Here is a 17,757-nt window from a genome sequence, read left to right as displayed (position 1 = left end):
ACTTTCTCCAGCCCAGTTTCAGATGATTGTCATACAGGTAATTTCAGTTAGAGAAAACACCATATTTGAAAATATCCACTTTGAAAATCAAGTATGAGAGACTCATTGAGGCTGGTTTCCTAGAGCAGCCCAGAAGCTCTCATAGACTTCCAAATTCCACATTCACTCACTTTGTTTTCTCCATATAAATATAGGGATATAAAAATAGTGCAGGGTTTTCTTCATCAGTGACATTAAGACCAGGAACATATGTGATGTAGAAGCACTGGAAGATGACCAGCTGTGCTCTCAGTATGTTCAGTCTGTTAACAGAACTAAACTTTCAGCTTTAGGCATTCTGGGGTACAGGTTGTGGTGTAATATGATATGTGGAAGAAAATGAAATATGAAATTGGATAATTTATTTAATTTACTGTACTAATAGGCAGCACTCCAGTTATGATGTTGCCAAACACACACATTTAATGTTTTACTATGGTGAATTATTCTCAGGATAGATTAATTTTCAGAGAACAGTGCCATTTGAAACAAAAATGTAAAAGTCAAAGACTACTGTTCTTTATCACTTTTAAGGCAAACTAGGTATTTATAAATGTGTTAGAACAGACAAACTCATTTTATTTTTCCATAAGAAGCCATGCCAGTTTTTTCTTTTTTCTTTATCCTAAGCATATTACTGTCATCACCATTCTTGCCAACAAACAGACTCATTGGAATATTTTTCAAAAATGAACACAAATATTGGATGCAAGCAGGTGGAATGAATTAATTATAAGCATATGTTTCTATCGTAAAGATTTCTGCAGTGTACTGTTGAGACATCTAAGGGTCTAGCTATACAACACACTTTGGCAACAAAGCTGCTTTAAGAAATTATCAGTTACATGGATATGAATGCTCATGGAGCCATACTTACTGAAATGATCCAGACTGAACACCCTGCCACACACACACATTTCTAGGACAGTTTTTAGCTCTACGCTATGGCGATGCTGTGGTTTTCACTGTTCTCCCAGTTGCGTGAGCACAGCTGAACACGGTGTCAAACAAACACAGCAGGCAGAGACTAGGAGCATGGGTGGGGAAATGATGCTTCTTGGGTCAGCTTCACAGAGAACACCATACAGTTACAGAGAGTGCCCTATGGTAGCCTTTCTCAACTGCAATTCCCAGCTGCAAGCTCTTTTTTAGTACAGGCAACTGAAGATGTTCCTGGCTTGCACCAATCCTTGACCAATTCCCAGTCTCCCTTACTGATGCAAGTTATTATTCCCTTACTTGATGGAGGCTGTCTCTGAGATAGACCATCAAAAAGGTCTGAATTAGAGAATGACAGCCAAAAACAATAAAGAAAAAAAGCAAAGCAGAAAAGAAAAGAAGGAAAGAAAGGAAAGAAGGGAAGGGAAGAAAAAAAGGAAAGAAAAGAAAAGGAAAGAAAAGGAAAGAAAAGAAAAGGAAAGAAAAGAAAAGAAAAGAAAAGAAAAGAAAAGAAAAGAAAAGAAAAGAAAAGAAAAGAAAAGAAAAGAAAAGAAAAGAGAAAAGAAAAAAGAAAAAAAGAAAAAAGAAAAAAGAAAAGGAAAGAAAAGGAAAGGAAAGAAAAGAAAAGAAAAAAAGAAAAGAAAAGAAAAGAAAAGAAAAGAAAAGAAAAGAAAAGAAAAGAAAAGAAAAGAAAAGAAAAGAAAAGAAAAGAAAAGAAAAGAAAAGAAAAGAAAAGAAAAGAAAAGGAAAGGAAAGGAAAGAAAAGGAAAGGAAAGAAAAGGAAAGGAAAGAAGACTCCCAGATCCACATAGATCCATGTAGCCACATACAGTGGGATCAACTGGAGGCAAGAAGCAGCAAATGGAATAGGCTGGCCACTCCAGCTCAACAGCACAGAGCCTGGTGCAGCATCAACAGCCCTGCTCTAGAGTAGAATATTATTAAGTTTTATATTGATCACATTTTCACATGGGAATTCTCCCCTGCTTTGTTGTTGTTGTTAGCTAATTTAACATAGAGTAAAACTACAAATATCTTGAATACTATTGAGTTTTCTTAAATTAAGCAGAAATGTGATATGGCATTTTTGAAGATGGATGTGAAGCAGAAGAGAGCAAATCAACCAAAAACAGTAGATATTTACAGTTCAGTCTAAATTCAGGTAAGAATTTGTGTATTTTGTTTAAAAAAAGTTTGCTTGTATTTTCAGTGCATATTTATGATTACCTAAGAGTTCAGTTTTTGGAAAACCTACTGTGAGATCATCACTTCAAAAAATCAGATACTGTTTTCAAATGGCTTGAGTATAGCTGCACATGAATTCTCATTTCTGTAAATATTGCTTTTTAAAACAGTCTTTACATTCAGATTTAATTTTTGGTCTCAGGCCTTGCAGAATGACCCAGTATGGAACTTCATAGCTGCTATGGGAGGACAAGAAGCAACTATAATGTTAGTGATGAATGCAAGATCTTTTGTTCTTAGAAAAGACTTCACATACAAATTACTGCAATAATTGAGAGCAAACAGACCAAAAAACCAAAACGGTGGCTTTTGTATAATCCAGCAGATGGTGCTATGATGCAATAAACTGGTTGAAGAATACAAGCAGTACACTGAATGTGAGTATTTTATTCTTTTACCTGGTGCTGTTGCTTTTTTGATGGCTGGTTTGGCTGCAGGAGCTTTTACTGCCTCTTAAAAAGAAAAGAAAACAAAACAAAAAACCCAAAACAAAACAAAGAAAAAAGATAACAAGTTAAACCAATTCCTACAAAGTGTTGTATCTTAAAAAAGCAGAAATCTGAGAAAAGTCTTCTGATGATATACAGTCTATAGCAATTTTTTCACCAAAGTGTTACACAAAGAGATGACCGAAGACAAAAAGCCGATTTGCCTTCAATATACTCAAAGACATCAACAAAATACCCATCCAAAGGGCTAGTAAACTCTTGCCATTAGGTATTGAATCACTTCTTTCAACATTTTCTGTCTAGTAATTTGATATCTATTGGCAAAGCAGAGCAAAGCAGGTATCCAGGGGTTTGGGCACGGTCTCGCTGCTCAGGCAGCATCTGTGGATGGAGGGCCTCCACATTTGATCTTGCAGCTCTGAGACCAAAAGGTCTTGAATGAGCCTACAGCAGCTGACAAGGATTCACTGCTGTAAATTCAGCAGTGGTGCTTCTTAGGATCCCAGAGATATTCAAAGTGGCATTCCTTTCCCCTAGCTGGAATCTCTCCCTGAAGCGACAAGGTGAAATCAGGCCACTTCTGCAAACTACATTCACAGACATTGCTACAACCAGGAATCTCCATCCTGAGGAATGGAGAAGCATTAGGAGAACAACTTCATGTCTGATCCTGCACTTAGAAGAACAACTACTGGGCTCTCCCAGCAGAGAAACAGAACCTCTCAGGCCACATAACTGTAGTAGTTCTGTTCTTGGCCTTGTCATGAAACTTTTGCACCATTCTCTCTTTCCTGGGGTAGGACATTTCCTTGCAGAATGAAGGCCTAAATTATGAAGGGTATATGCGTCCTCAAGCAGACTAAGCCCTGGCTAGAATAACCTAACTAGTCTACTAATTTATTTACTCTTTATTGGTGTTTAGTTAATCGCTTTTATCCTCAGGAACTACTAAAACAGACTGTACTTAAACCACAATAATTTAACAAATATCCATACGCTAAACTGCACTGACTTTCAAATTTTTTTTTTTTTTTTTAATATCAACTAGAAGATCCTCTAACTTGAAATTCACATTTCCATATAGTTAGAGGAAATTATTAATCATTTTAATCACAACCTGAATTACATAGTGCCAAAAATGTTAGTTAGTCCTTCACATCTGTTATTACACATGCACAAAAAAAATATGGCTAAATCAGGAATGTAATTTTGAGTTCTTCCTGCCAGTCTTTTGAGAAATTCATAAAAGATGTATTAGATTGTCTTGTGAAACAGAATGAAAAAAAAATATAGTTTGCATATACGGGATTGTTTTGTTTTCATCCATTTAAAAACCTGCAGCAGATAATTATATCCTAACCTAGTTATTATCACAGCTTTGCAATTACTTCGGGTGCTTACCCCTCCTTCAGGGAAATATGTAGAACACCTTGAAGAAGAATTTAGTTAATATTACTTTTCTGAGTGATTTTTCTTGCAGAAGAAGGAGGAGATGCAATACAAATATTCTACAAGTGACAAGAGTACAAAACTGCAGGACTCTTGGATATATTCCCTTCTGAGCTCTCAGCTAGAGCTTGCTGGCCAGAGAGACTTTTTTTACATCCTGTTCATAACACCTGTGAAAACAAATTAAGCTAGGATTCTTTTTGTTCTACCAAGATTTTTATTTTATTTTGAAACATTTAATTTCTGAGCAACTAAAATAATTTTAACTGAGGAAAAATTTAAAATTAAGTATCTTTGACCAAAATATTCTGTAATTTATTTTTTATTTGACTTTTCAATATCATTGACACAAAATTACTAAATGTTTTAAACTTTATTTTCTAAGTATATACCTTTTAGTTTGTAACTCACAAATTATTTCAGTGCTAATGACTCTGCATCTCTATATGAACAAGTTTGAGATGAAAATTTCACCCTGCAAATTTCACTCATTGATGGAGGTGGGAAGTTTTGCTGTAACAGCTGCTGGGTAGCTCTCCCATGAGAGGAATCGTGTCCAAATCAATAGATCCTTTAAGACCTGCTTGCAAACAGGCAGTTATTTCACTAACAGGTCATTACTTGTAGAGTAAGTCCATTGAACTTTTTGTTCAATTTTTCTGAAAAATTTGAGTGGAAAACCCACGTGCAAGCTTTTCTTAGTTGTCACAAGAAATCTTTCAATAAATTCCTGAAAAACTGAGTGTGGTAGGGGATTATTCTGCTATACAGATCGGAAAATATCATATATGGAGATGGGAGTAAGAGCATTCTTTAATAATGAATTGGCATGAGATTTTGAAGCCTCATATTTTTCCTAATTTTTCTTATATACTATACTGTCAGAACAGAGATCTGAGCAGATGAAGTCTTACCAGTGAAACTGTCTCACTATCCTCACCTTATTTAGGCACTGATGCTTGCAAATTTGTAGAAAAGGAAGGCATAAGAGTTCCCTTGTTAACAATGTTCTCAGAGCATTTTTGAGTATTTATGTAGCAGAGCTCAGCCCCTACCTCTCTTCTGACTTAGAAGTTTCGCTGTCAGAATATGAAGTAACTAGATAGGCAAGGCCTTTATTTTGCATTTGTGAAGATAAATTTGGTGCTTCTCAGCATGTTGGACTTTCAGTCTTCTCAACCCATTTACCAAAATTGCTGCCACTGAGAGCGCATTCAGCTGAGACTTCACTTGACATTTCCTTCCTCATGAAACCTTTGTTTTTGAAGACAGTGATAGAAAAGAGGGGAAGGCAAAACTGTCAGTCACAAAGAGGAGTGTGGAATTAGAAATAGGATAAAATGGATTTAGAAAGTAAGAGGCAGTTGAAATCTAAACATGTCATTGTTCAATTATAAACTATGTAGCAGTATTTTCAACAGTTCAATAACTATTACTTTGGATTATTGAAATGTACTGTTCGAAACTACATGACATATAAAAGAGTTCATAACCTATGGTACAGTAGTTTCTTACTTTTGGGTTCTTTGGACACAGCAGCTTCTTTTTTATCTGTAAGATAAAAAACACATGCATAAAAACATAGGAAGGATATAGGCAGAAAAAATGCAGGGTGTGCTTTAGAGGTGAAACAGTTTATTTGCTGCAAAGTGCATTTGAATGATTCAGTGACTCAGTTCACTTCTGTTTGTTTCACGGTACAGTTGCACTAATTTAAGCTTAAGTGTGAATGCAACAAAACCTGTGTGAATGTGAAGATTTTTGTTTAGTTTCAATATAATAATCTGTGAGATTCACCATGTGATGGAGCTACCATGGTTTATATGTACTAGCTGAGCCATGGTTGCTCACCCTGTACACATTGTCAGGTTGCAGAAATGCAAGGGAAGATGCAATAGGAGCTGAAGTATAGAGACGTAATGAAAGGCATTGACTTCCTACAATTGTTGTCAACCATGAAACTGAGGCCTAGTTTGCAAGGCTCCATGTAACATATAGCCAAAATTCCAGCTGCCACATATTTCCCACATGCCAAAACAAATGGAAGGTTTACAGCTAAAGAGAAGAGAGAGACAATCTGAACCATCCCTCCAGTCCAGCCTGGAGAAAAGATCCCTTCTTCTCCAGACTTTTCCCAATGTTCAATTAAAGTTCAAGCTAATAAATTTCTTTCATGTTTGTGAAAAAAAGAACATATACGACTCTTGCCAAAACTGAACCGATGTGGAATAGCTTATGAACCTGAAGAAACTCAGTCAGTCCTACATATGGACCATGTAAGAGTAGACAAAATCTGTCCCTGGTTGATTTAAATAAAGTTAAAATAACTTGTCTGTATCAAAATACAGCATGAACACGCAGCCTACCAGAGAGCCTTAACTAAGCTGTTCAGTCTCATCTTCAGTTAAGGTGGCATTTTTGTGCCACTTTTTTTGTAGGACTTTTTCCTGATATCTGAGAGAAGATTTGGAATCCTTATTAAACAGATGTAAGTGAGCATAAATGCTTTTCTCTCCTTGGTGCTATTCTACCACAGAGCTTTTAGCTGGGCACAAAAATTAGACATTTTTACAACCATATCTGGGACCTTATTTACCTTTTTCAGTAGTCTCACCTGCACAACTAAAAAACGGTTCATGGAAGTCCTGCAAGACAGATGTGTAGAGTAGTGGAAGAAGTCACTCTTCTGGTTGCTCATGAGGAAATGAACATCCTCTCTAATAATCTACAGTGTGACTAGAATACAGGCAGGATAATGCTTATGTCCACAACATATATGAATGATAAACTAATTGCGCTCTTAAAGACTAATACAAGAAATACTTCAGGGCAGAAGCTGCCAAAATAAGCAGTTTGCAAAACCAAGACTATCCCGTTACTGATAATAATATAAAGTTGTTTCAGTTTCTGTTGCTCTCTAAATTGCTGTGAAGAAGTTGATATGAGATAAGGTAATGCAAATGACTGCCAAGTAGTCTAATAAAAAGTCTTGAAAAATTCAGAGGAAAATACATTTCTATTTGGGTGATATGTTGCTCTGAACTGAAATGTTTCTAGGTTAATCCCCTGCTTCCACTAACTCTCTGTGAAAGCATGTTTTGCAGGCATTACTTCAAAGTATGATAATTACCACATTTAGATGAAATTAATCATGAGGCAGCTTTCAGTCACGTTATCTGGCTAAGGAGCCCATTAAAGCCTTCAAGAAGAGCCTATTAGTTGCCAGATATGGAAATTTTAAAAGGTGTATATTGCAGCAGTATGAATCATTTATCACAATAATCTTCTATTGCTTGAGGTTATAAAAAAAAAAATAAATCGGTAGCATCATTTACAATAACAGACTGGATCTAAATAAAACCCTCAAGTTCTTTATTTCCTTTTTTCATAAGCCATCATTTATCATTACAAGATACTTTAATATATTTCGATGCTATAATTTATGTTAAAAGAATCAATGTGTTTTTCCACCATCTGAAACACATAGCATATAGCAAATTCTGAGTAAACAGCTGGACAATTTTTCCAGAAAGAAAAAAATCTTATAATTTTGTTGTTGTTGTTGTTGTATTTTTTTTTTTTTTTTTTTTATTTTAAGAGCAGAAAAACTACCAATAGCTGATTCCAATAGCACATATTGATGTGAAAACGTCAATATTTTTATTCTCAGGCTATTCTTTTCAAGCCAAGTGCCTAAAGTTTTATTTCTAAAGCCCTACTTATGCAACTAGGCTGGAATGATTTAGAGAAAATTTTCCAGAAGAGGTTTTGTAGACTTGGAACCATGGTGGTTTCTTTGAAGGTATATAACATTTCCATCACTCACACTTGAGTGAAATAAATGACCTAACTGCAAAGAACTGAACAACTGGTAGATCTCACAGGAGAAAACTGATCAGGACTTCTGATGTCTCTAAATGTAATTACCTGCTATACGGGTTTTTATAGTAATTATGTCTTTTTCTTAAAAAGAACAACAACAAGCTCTCTGACCTGTTGGTGTGTCTGTTTTTTCAGGTTAGTTAAGAAGAGGAATTTCCAGAAGAAATTAAGTTTTTTTTCAAACACCAGTGTTAGGTGACGTATGAACATTATCCTAAACACGTCTTTGCCAATCAGCATAGGAAGGACACTAGACTTAATCTCTAGAGCTTTAGGCTATTTACTCTTTAAAACTTTACATCTGAACTCTGGCAACAGGAATGGCAGCTCTATGACACGAGAATGGTGCCCACACTTCTTGGAAGCCATGTCACTTCATTAGGACCCATATAACACATGAACATCAGTCTGTGCACTCTAGCAGCCTTGACCAGTACTACGGTCAAAAGCACTATGACTGTCCTTGATATCAGTGACAGAGCTATTCAATATCCAACAAGAGGGAATACATGACAGAACTATTCAATATCCAACAAGAGGGAATACATTTTATTTTCAAGAAGAGTCACACTTCTACAACAATGTGAAGCAGTTAAAAAAAAAAAAAACAAACAAAAAAACCCCGAACTTTTAGTAGCCTTACTAAGGGAGATAAAACTTCAAAATCTGACGCTTTTCGTAACTTGTTTCCCAATATGAAGCAGTCAATTTTTCAGAAGTTATTGAGGACACATTTGATACTCGGGTCTTCTTAAAGGCCTTATGTAAACCACTCAAATACTGAGCAATCTGAAGTTTTTGGATACCTCTGACCACCCTAGTCATGGGCTTTTTTTCAAACACCCGCAACAGGCTTAACAGACTATGCACCACAACTGAAAATTCATCTGTCAGCCACGGAGAACTGTGAAGCACCCTTTTCTTTCTACACTTATTCTCAGGAGACATTTGAAGACAGTTTTATTCTGGTCTTTATTCTCAAAAAGCAAGCATGGTTTTACAAGCTCTCCTCTTCTGAGTTGAATGAACATACTTTTTCTTTTACCCACTCTTGAAAAGATTAAAGTGCAATAAAGCTTTTAAAAATTATTTTATTTAAAAATACCACATATTTAAACAAACATGATCTGACTTTGTTCTTATCTGTACAGGCTAAAAGGATTGATTTTGAATTCAAGCTAGAAATGAGCATTTGGCAGCCAGCACAGATGTATCTCAGTAGAACAGCAAAGCAGTACTTTATTCTTTTGCCTCTTTTTAGCACATAGCTCGATCTTTTCCCCAGGCCTCAATCAGCATTCTTTTGAAGTAAACTAGCAGTACACAGTAACTGCAAATGGCATCTAAACTACACATGGGGCAAGGAAAAAAAAAATCCCTCTAAGCTTATATAGCATCTTTCAAGCCAGAGAGTCCCTAGGAGGCTGGTAATAAGCCATTAGACAAGGACGCTCCAACACTCTAGTACAGAGTGTGGTTGTTTGAGTTTAAACAAACTTCCAAAATGGAATATTTCAAATGTTGCTCTGAAGTGAATTCTAGATCTAGGGTTCACAAAATTTTTACATCTTTTTTTAGCAATGGATTTATAATACAGTGTACATTTGAGAACAGCAGACCTTCAGTAGCTCCATACAACCTATAATTTTTATATATAAAAAAAAGTTCTGGGAAATAAATGGTTTTCAAATTGTACTCTCTTGAAAGGCTTCTCTGTGCTTTTTCTTCCTAGAAATCTCTCACTCAAATATATATATGCTTATAAAAATATCTTAACTTCAATGTGTTATTCAGATAAAATTATATTTCAGAGACAATATATTGATAGCTCTGCTAATGATGCACTGTTTAAAATAGCCACCTAAAACCACTTTTACTACTGGAAACATTATTTTATATGTTGGATCTAAACCAACCTATCTCTTTGGAAGCTTACCAAAGAACATGATGGTAATATCAAATTTGCAAAGAGAAACTAATTTCAGCATCAGTTGGCAACCAGTGTCCAAGCTGAACAGTAGCTAAGATCCTAATCAAACATTGTGCAACCCAATAACTAAGGTTAAGTATGTGAAGGATGCAAGAATTCCTCTGTAAAGGCTGATCTGGACTGAGCACAAACACCCTGGGGAATTACTAGATGCCTCTGAAAGATGATTCACTGAATGAAAAGCTAAACAGAAAATTACAAAGTTAAGCAGTTACTAAAAGAGGAATTATCATCCTAAACATCAGCTAGCACTGACCATCTACCTTCTCAATCTTTTAGCTGATGATCATATAATAGAATGGACTTAATCAGACTCCCCGATTGACTAATGATCTACACAGAACCACAGAAAATGACTTATATGATAAAGATGCCTCACAGAATGTGACCACAGCTCTACCAGCTGACTCAAAGAAGAATGTTTCTAATAAGACTTACACAAATCTCATGTCATTGCTTGGCTCTTACAGTTTATTTTGACATAGGTTTTTAATTTATTTTGTAATTAAAAATAAGAGAAAAAAAGTGAAGGGGGCAGAAATGTGAACAGGAACTTCAAGAACCAAAGAGAATTGTGTTGAAAATCGACATGCTATTTTCCAATGTCTGGCAGTCAAAATTGTGCTGGTTGTCCAGAAGAGAAAAGGTTTCTGGCTGTTATTACTGACAAAAGCAAAATTGAGATCCTGCTTTGGGAGCTTGGTTCTGTCTTTGCAAATGCAATACAACAGCAGAGCTTTTAAGACAATGCACCTTACAAGTACGACAGCTAATGTTCCCTTTGCTGCCTTAAGCAAGAGTTCACGAGAGTGGAAATAAAAATTATAGCAAGTAGCATCTGATGGCTGAGAATTTCCATCATGTGAATGAAAAACATAATTAAAGTCGCCTAGAGACCAGTCTCCGTACAGTCTGCTCCCAAGCTAGCAGATGTACTAGAATTTAAAAGCAATTTATTAAGTAGCAAGATTTGCAGTTAATGTGATTTACAGTGGCAAAAGAGGAAAACAACCCCGACAGTTGAGCATTATGAAAAATGAACTGCTATTGAGCATATAGTAATTAAAAAGCATTTATTTTTTCATTTACTTGGAGTTCTTAAAACTTATTTCCACAAAATAGTATTGATTTCAACTAATAATCCAACATCCTGTGAAGCATTCAATTCCAAACTTTCTTTAAGAATTTTTTAATCAGTTGCTTTTTAATTTATACTAATTTTGGTAATTTTACACCAATCCTATGACATTACTGATATAATTGTCATCTTACCACATCTCAAGGCTTTTGGGAGTACTTTTTATTTTGTTTTTCATCACTTCTGAAACAACAGATGTCCACATATAAGGACATTTTATGAGTGCCCTTCTACTGTAATGTCTCTTTTTTAGGATCAAGATTTTAAAAATTTCATATTATGGGGAATTAAAACAATATTGTTTCTTCTTTTCAGTGGGCTTAAAACCTAGGAAGGCTCTATTAAAACTGATCATAGTAATGTAAGATTAATTTTTTAACATACTTTCCCAAAACCCTGAATTTTGACATTGGCATTAAAAGAACTGTTCTGAAATACCAACATTTCTTCCACATGGAAAATTCTGTGTTTGGACCAGCACTTGATTTTGTTCCCTGTCTTCATCACTGAGCATGATATTGCCATATGCTCTGTGACAACTCCTGACAAAAGCTCCTCTTGTCTTTCCAAAATATCATTTCTTTGTGAGCATCAGAAAGGCATCTGACTGCACCAGCAATGCTGAAGATATGCACAAGGAAAAGCAAGGTATCACACCACTGCTGCTTCAGAGACCTTCCCTGACCCATTTGATGATAGCAACAAACTCCCCAACCAGAGCTGAACAAGCTTCCTTTGAGAGTAACTTAGGAATAATGGAGAAATTTCTTGGCAGAAGCCAATAAGTCTTGAATCCCATGTTGCAGGTTTTGCTTTTAAATCTCTCCAGCCTGTAGGACACAAAGTGAGGGGAAACTGCAAATGACATTCTTGTTGGGTGAAAATGGGAGGAAGTGGAGCTTCTGGAAGGTAAAATCATGCTTCCTCAAGCAATGTGAGAATGGACTATAAGAAACAATTTTAAAAAGACTCTGATAAACAATATAGGTTATAAAGGGTTTGAAGAATTTATGGCTGTGAAAAACTAGCTAACCAACTAATGTTCTTCTGCTGTTGATTACAATAGAAAATTGGTGATAATGCTCTAAAATTTTTTCAGATGATTTTCCATTGAAGTAGGAAAAATATTCAAGCTCTCTGTGAGGGGTACCCTCCTCTGCATCATCTCTATTTCCTCCCCCCTCACAATAGCAGGCTTTTGGATAATTTCTTAATTTTTTTGGTGTGTTCAAGTTCTTTTTGATCACCAGCCCTTGTGTGTGTTGCTTCCCCATTGAACTGTCTCCTCACACCACTATATCCATCACCATTTACAAAGGAGCTCTATATTTTGCGCAGCCACCACGTGCCTGTGAGCCCTGAGCAGCACAGCACCAGAGGCAGGTAGTAGCCTAAAGCCCACAGAGCTTTCCAGAAAATTGTGTGGCAATGTGCGTTGCCGAAATACTAAATGCTACATCAAACAGATTTCCCAAGATCATTTAAAAAGTTCACTCAACAGAGTGAAAAATAAAGCAACTAGAAACGGATGTGAGCAAACAAGTGATTCAGCTACACTTGTAGTAAGAAACAGCCTGCACTTTGGGAATGGCCAATTTCAACTGCATCAGTGATTCATGGTTCCACTAATTAGCCATTTCTCCTTTCTGCTTTGTAATTGCTGAAATGGATTCAGTCTCCCACACTGCAGAGCAGGTGGAAACACGTTCCATTGCCTTCTGCATTTATCAGGAGTGATTTAAAAAAGCAAAACTCTGGAGCACAATGTGAGATCACAGTCATCCACACACAGAAAGCTCTAAGTGCAGTTAATTGTACAGGCTGCAGTCATTTAGGGAAAAGGTAGTGCTTTTTGTGTAGCAAATGCAGTTAATAATATTAATTCCTGAAATTTAAGAATCAGATCTTTTCCTGGAATAAACTGTCATTGGAATCAGTGTAAATATTATAACCGCTGAAAATTTTCTTCAGTATTTCTTAACTTTTCTTGAAACAGCATGGGGGATACACTCTCTACACTTTTCTTAAGAAAGCTGGGCACCAGTACTTTTTGAATGGTTCATAAGAGGATTTTTTTTTTTTTCAGTCAGAATAGTCTTTGTTAAGTGTATGTTATGCATCCTTGTGATATATCTTTCTGTACTCCTAAATATATTTCAATTTTTTTTATTTCTCTTGGATAGATTGATATACAGATGGCGTCTGTGGACATTATCACTAGGATGAAGACATTTTTCATATTTCTGAACATAGATGTAGTCAACATTCTGACTATGTGAAAGGGGAGATCTTGTTCATCCATTCATCTTTATAGGTGACACACTACTCTAATTACACCCTCATAAGGGAAGTAAAATCTATGAGAAAGCAACCTCATGCAGAACCTACTACAATCAAGCTAAAAATTGATGTACTTACAACCACAGCTATGTATGGCTTTTCTGCTTAATAATATCTTTCTGTTATCCTAATCATTCGATAATACTTCATTTGACTTAGTCTCTCAGAGTTACGTATAACAAAGCCACAAAGTTGGCTCTGCTTCTTGAAAAACAGATCATGAGAGCAAGCATGGCCATTGGGAACATCTACTGAAACGTTAAACAACTGTAACTAAGAGTTAAGTGTAAATGATGCCCTATTATAAGTCAGGAATACCTCTGGTCTATGGATCTTTCTAGGGGAAAGGCATCCAAGAGACTGAAGTAAACTTTCAAATAAATGACATGAAAGTCTTCATCAAATATGTGTTCATTAAAACTCAGTAAAAGTTTTCAAAACTTAATTTCAAGGTCAATGGAAAATTTACTTTTCACATGTAAAGTAAAAGAAAATAAAGAAAATCAGCCCAATCCCAAACTCTGAAGATTCATGCTGACTTTATTCAGCTGTAGGTCAAACTTTCAACTTGTCCTTTGAGTAACAGCAGAAAATAGACAGCATTGGGTAGGTATGTCATTGCAACTTGACTGATGTGTCTGTGCATAGATGTTTCACACAGAACAATTATCCTAAATATCAGGCCTGCTGACTCAGATGCCCATCTTATTTTGAGTGCGTAGAACTGCTCTTCTTCATTAAAAAGATTAACTTTGTGTTGTTTGAGGCATAGGCATATTCTAATCCTGTTATTTCTGGATGTGACTGGAAAAACAAACATTACATTAATCCCCAGACCAACATAAACAGGGCTGATGTAATAAATCAGATTCTTTAATTAAAGCTATGCCACCCAGCTGCTTTCAGAGCACAGGTACTTCATTCTACATATCTGAAAATCCAAAGGCAAACTGATTGTTTGGTTACCTGTGTGCTCTTTAGACTGAGTATATATCACCTTCAAGCTCCTTTATTTGTAGTATCATATTTCCCCAAACAGTTCTTTACAAGACTGACAATGCAGTGTCAAGAGAGATTGCCTGTCAGACACTAAAATGACCCTCATGCTTTGCTCAAGAAAGATTGTTTTGCCAAATCATCAAAAAGTGAGTTGTAGTACAAGCCTAAGCTTCCTTCCTTTTATCTGTATTTATTGAAGGGTTGACATTTCTAATTTTTCGCCAACCAGATCTTACCACCATCATCCACCATTTGCCTTTTTCACAACACTCCTTGCTTTGTGCAGTCAAAGATGGGAAAGAACAAACACAAATAAATGGGTCTGGCTTGAGCAATACTCAGCACAGCCTTAAAAGTGGTCAACTCACAATAGCTAGTGAAGGGGCCACTGAAAAGTGATTAAAGCTTGTTAATCTGCTGCTAACATTTCATGTACAGAGCAGGCACCATAGGCAGTGAATATCCATCATCTTCTCTTCTAGAGCTTGCTTTGCACAACACATGCAGGTGGGCATGCATGGCGAGGGAGACAGAGTTTCCTCTAAAGTCGATTCATACTAAATGAAAGAAGAGGTCAGTCTTGCACCTCAGAGTTGCCACACCAGTCGTAATGGAGATCCAGTCTTACACTTAACCAGTTGTTACTGTGAGGGGAGGGAAAGACAGGGCAAAGGCAGGAAAAACTGTTTCTAACTCCTTAACTCTTTGCATTTTGCCTTATTTCTAGCTCTCAAACACTGAACCCGAACCATTTCTTGGAAGGGCATAAGTGTTTGGTTTGGTCTTGGCATAAAAAGTGTTATGATTCCCAACCGAAGCACTCTTTCAACAGGAAGTAAGGGACAACATTTTCAGAAACACCACAGTGACCTTGCAGCCTCTGTCCTTTTTTCAAAAGTGGAGGAGGTGTTTAGGAGCTCAGTTTTCACAGAAAATCAGTGGGAGTGCCTGGCCTACTTTGACATGCTTGTGAATCCTACCAGATGCCATGCTGCATCTTTAGCACCTAAATGTCTTTGAAACCATGTTGTCAATCACTGCTGAGAATGGAGCATAGATTTCAAAGTCCACTGAGTACTTTGAAACTTTCAGTGTAGGACATATCTGAGCTGCCTTTTGTCTTGTTTCAGGAGCAGACTCCCTTAACAACCAGTCACATGGAGACCATGGGAATTGCTTTTCTGCTATGTTTGCATCTCCGCTCTGCTGGATCTTTTGCCTTGTCCCTCACCGTGACCCTGTTTTTATTCTTCTTTTTCTAATCTGTTCAGGGAGCTACAATCTGATTTTTACTAAATGGGCCTACCTGTCTCTTGATGATTTCCAACTGGAAAAACAGGTTTTCCTGTTTCCCATGGAAGACTGAATACTTAAAGGATGACTACCTCTCATGTGTTCAGCTTACAAAGGCTTATAAAAATAATGTGGAAAGGAATTTTCATTTTTCCAATGAACACATAAGACAGTTGTCTCCAGCAGCATTTCTGCACAGACTCTCCACTGCATTCTCTTTTAGCTTATCATATGTAACTCTGAGGATGTACCTCCACCATGTTGAAGGCTAGAAGACAACACCAGGATATCTAATCTGACATTTTGTTGTCAGAGACTCCTATATTTCAACTAGCCACCTTTTCAGCTGATGTGTATCTTCCATTAGGTAAACAATCATCTTCTGCAGACATCAGGGAAAGCAATATCCACCTTATGCTGTGATATTTTATCATTCTTAGTGTTAAGAACATGTCCCTCATTTTCAGTCTGGATTCAGTTACCTTCAGCTCCCAGTCATTCATTCTTCTTAAACTTTTCCTAATGGACTAAAGGCAGTTAATCTAACTAGAATTTTTAGTATCCACTATAACAAAGTCACCTCTTTCTGAAGAATTAAAGAATTAAAGAGAATACTTTATTCCTTTCTGTGAACAATATCCTTAATTTGTAAATAAATTGAGTGACATTTTCCTGTTCTTTCTCCAATTTGGAGCACATACCAACATGCAAGTTCCAGTCTCTCCAGTGGCTTGTACACAGGTGATGTGTGGCCATGGTCTATGTTCCCTGTTGCAAGGTTTATAATTTCATGGCTGTATGAAAACATATCAACATCAACTTGCCATTCACTATGTCAATTTTAAAGGTACTTTCCAGATGTAAACGTAAGTGGCACTATAACACGAGGCAGTAGGGAATTGGGCCCTGAGGATAAAAAGACTATATTTGGGTGTCACAGGAGAATATAACTCTGAATAATGGAATAAAATTAAGCAAGGGAAAATTTAGGCAGACTGGAATGAAGTTCTTCTTAACTGTGAGATCTATTAGCTTGTAGAATAATCTTCTGCGGGAATTGATGGAGGCCTCGTTACTTCAGACATTTAAAACTAAACTGGATAAAACACTTGAAGATATTCTGTAAGGAATTATCCTGCATTGCCAGAGGGAAGGATTAGGTGACCTTGTAGGTCATTTCCATCTCCACTTTCTGTGATTTCGTTGTACAAAGCCTCACAAACAGGAAATTGTTATCAAAGTCAAGAGATACCACTAAACCCTGTCTGTGTCAGAGAAAGAAGACTGAATAACATCACCTGCTGGTAACTGTGCAGGAATCCTAATCCAGCAGTTCTGCGGGTAAGTAAATACAACCAGTGCTAAGGGCTGGGTGCATAGCTTGTGTCTGAAAGCAGAAGCCTCTACTAATGCAAAAATGTCAGGAAACAGCAGGTGAGTTATGAATAGGATCCAAGAGAGGAGGAGTAGGCAAGAAAAAAATCAGTATGGGCCTGACATGCATAATAGTGTCATGAGCAAGTTATTAGTCAGGAATGAATCAGCCTGTAGTGCAAGAGATGAAACCTGAAGCCCCAGTCAGCCAGCTGGGAAAACTACATGTTTTTTATAGGTTTTGGTGTATGGGCATTTATTCAAATAATGATATTACCAACTGAAATCATAGTTAAGATGAGACCAGAACCAGAGTCTTTGCTAAGGATTGTACAAACCCACAGCAAGCCAAGCCATAGCCCCTGCAGAAATGTACAAGTAGATGAACAGCCTTGCAGAGAAAGATGTCAAAAGAATATTGATAAGTAATACTCTAGAGAAGGATCACAAAGCTCTAAGGTCCAGACTTGAGCTTCCTTTTTTCATGTGTGCTTTAACATGATTTGTTCCTAAGTTTGCTCTCAATTCATAACGCACTGTGCTCCCTTAATCATTGCACTTATAGATTCCTTTGTCTGCATGAGGAATCGCTAGGCAACTCATTGGTTATTATTTCTTTT

The 17,757-nt window shown here is 36.6% G+C and overlaps 1 protein-coding gene across 29 annotated transcripts in view; it reads right to left on the bottom strand.

Annotated features, from left to right (window-relative positions):
• TRDN (triadin) overlaps positions 1–17,757 on the bottom strand; it is a 233,824-nt gene that overhangs the window by 95,814 nt on the left and 120,253 nt on the right. For all 29 annotated transcript variants that reach the window (XM_082049372.1, XM_082049345.1, XM_082049347.1 and 26 more), the window contains 2 exons: positions 5,637–5,672; positions 2,622–2,675 (listed from right to left, as the gene is read on the bottom strand). In XM_082049372.1, the coding sequence (XP_081905498.1) occupies positions 2,622–2,675; positions 5,637–5,672 (90 nt within the window). The remainder of the gene's footprint in view (positions 1–2,621; positions 2,676–5,636; positions 5,673–17,757) is intronic.

Source organism: Streptopelia decaocto (assembly GCF_964273445.1).
Source record: "Streptopelia decaocto genome assembly, chromosome: 3".
Classification (NCBI taxonomy): domain Eukaryota; kingdom Metazoa; phylum Chordata; class Aves; order Columbiformes; family Columbidae; genus Streptopelia; species Streptopelia decaocto.
Note: the sequence above shows the minus strand (reverse complement) of the source record. Positions and strands in the feature narration are given on the sequence as shown.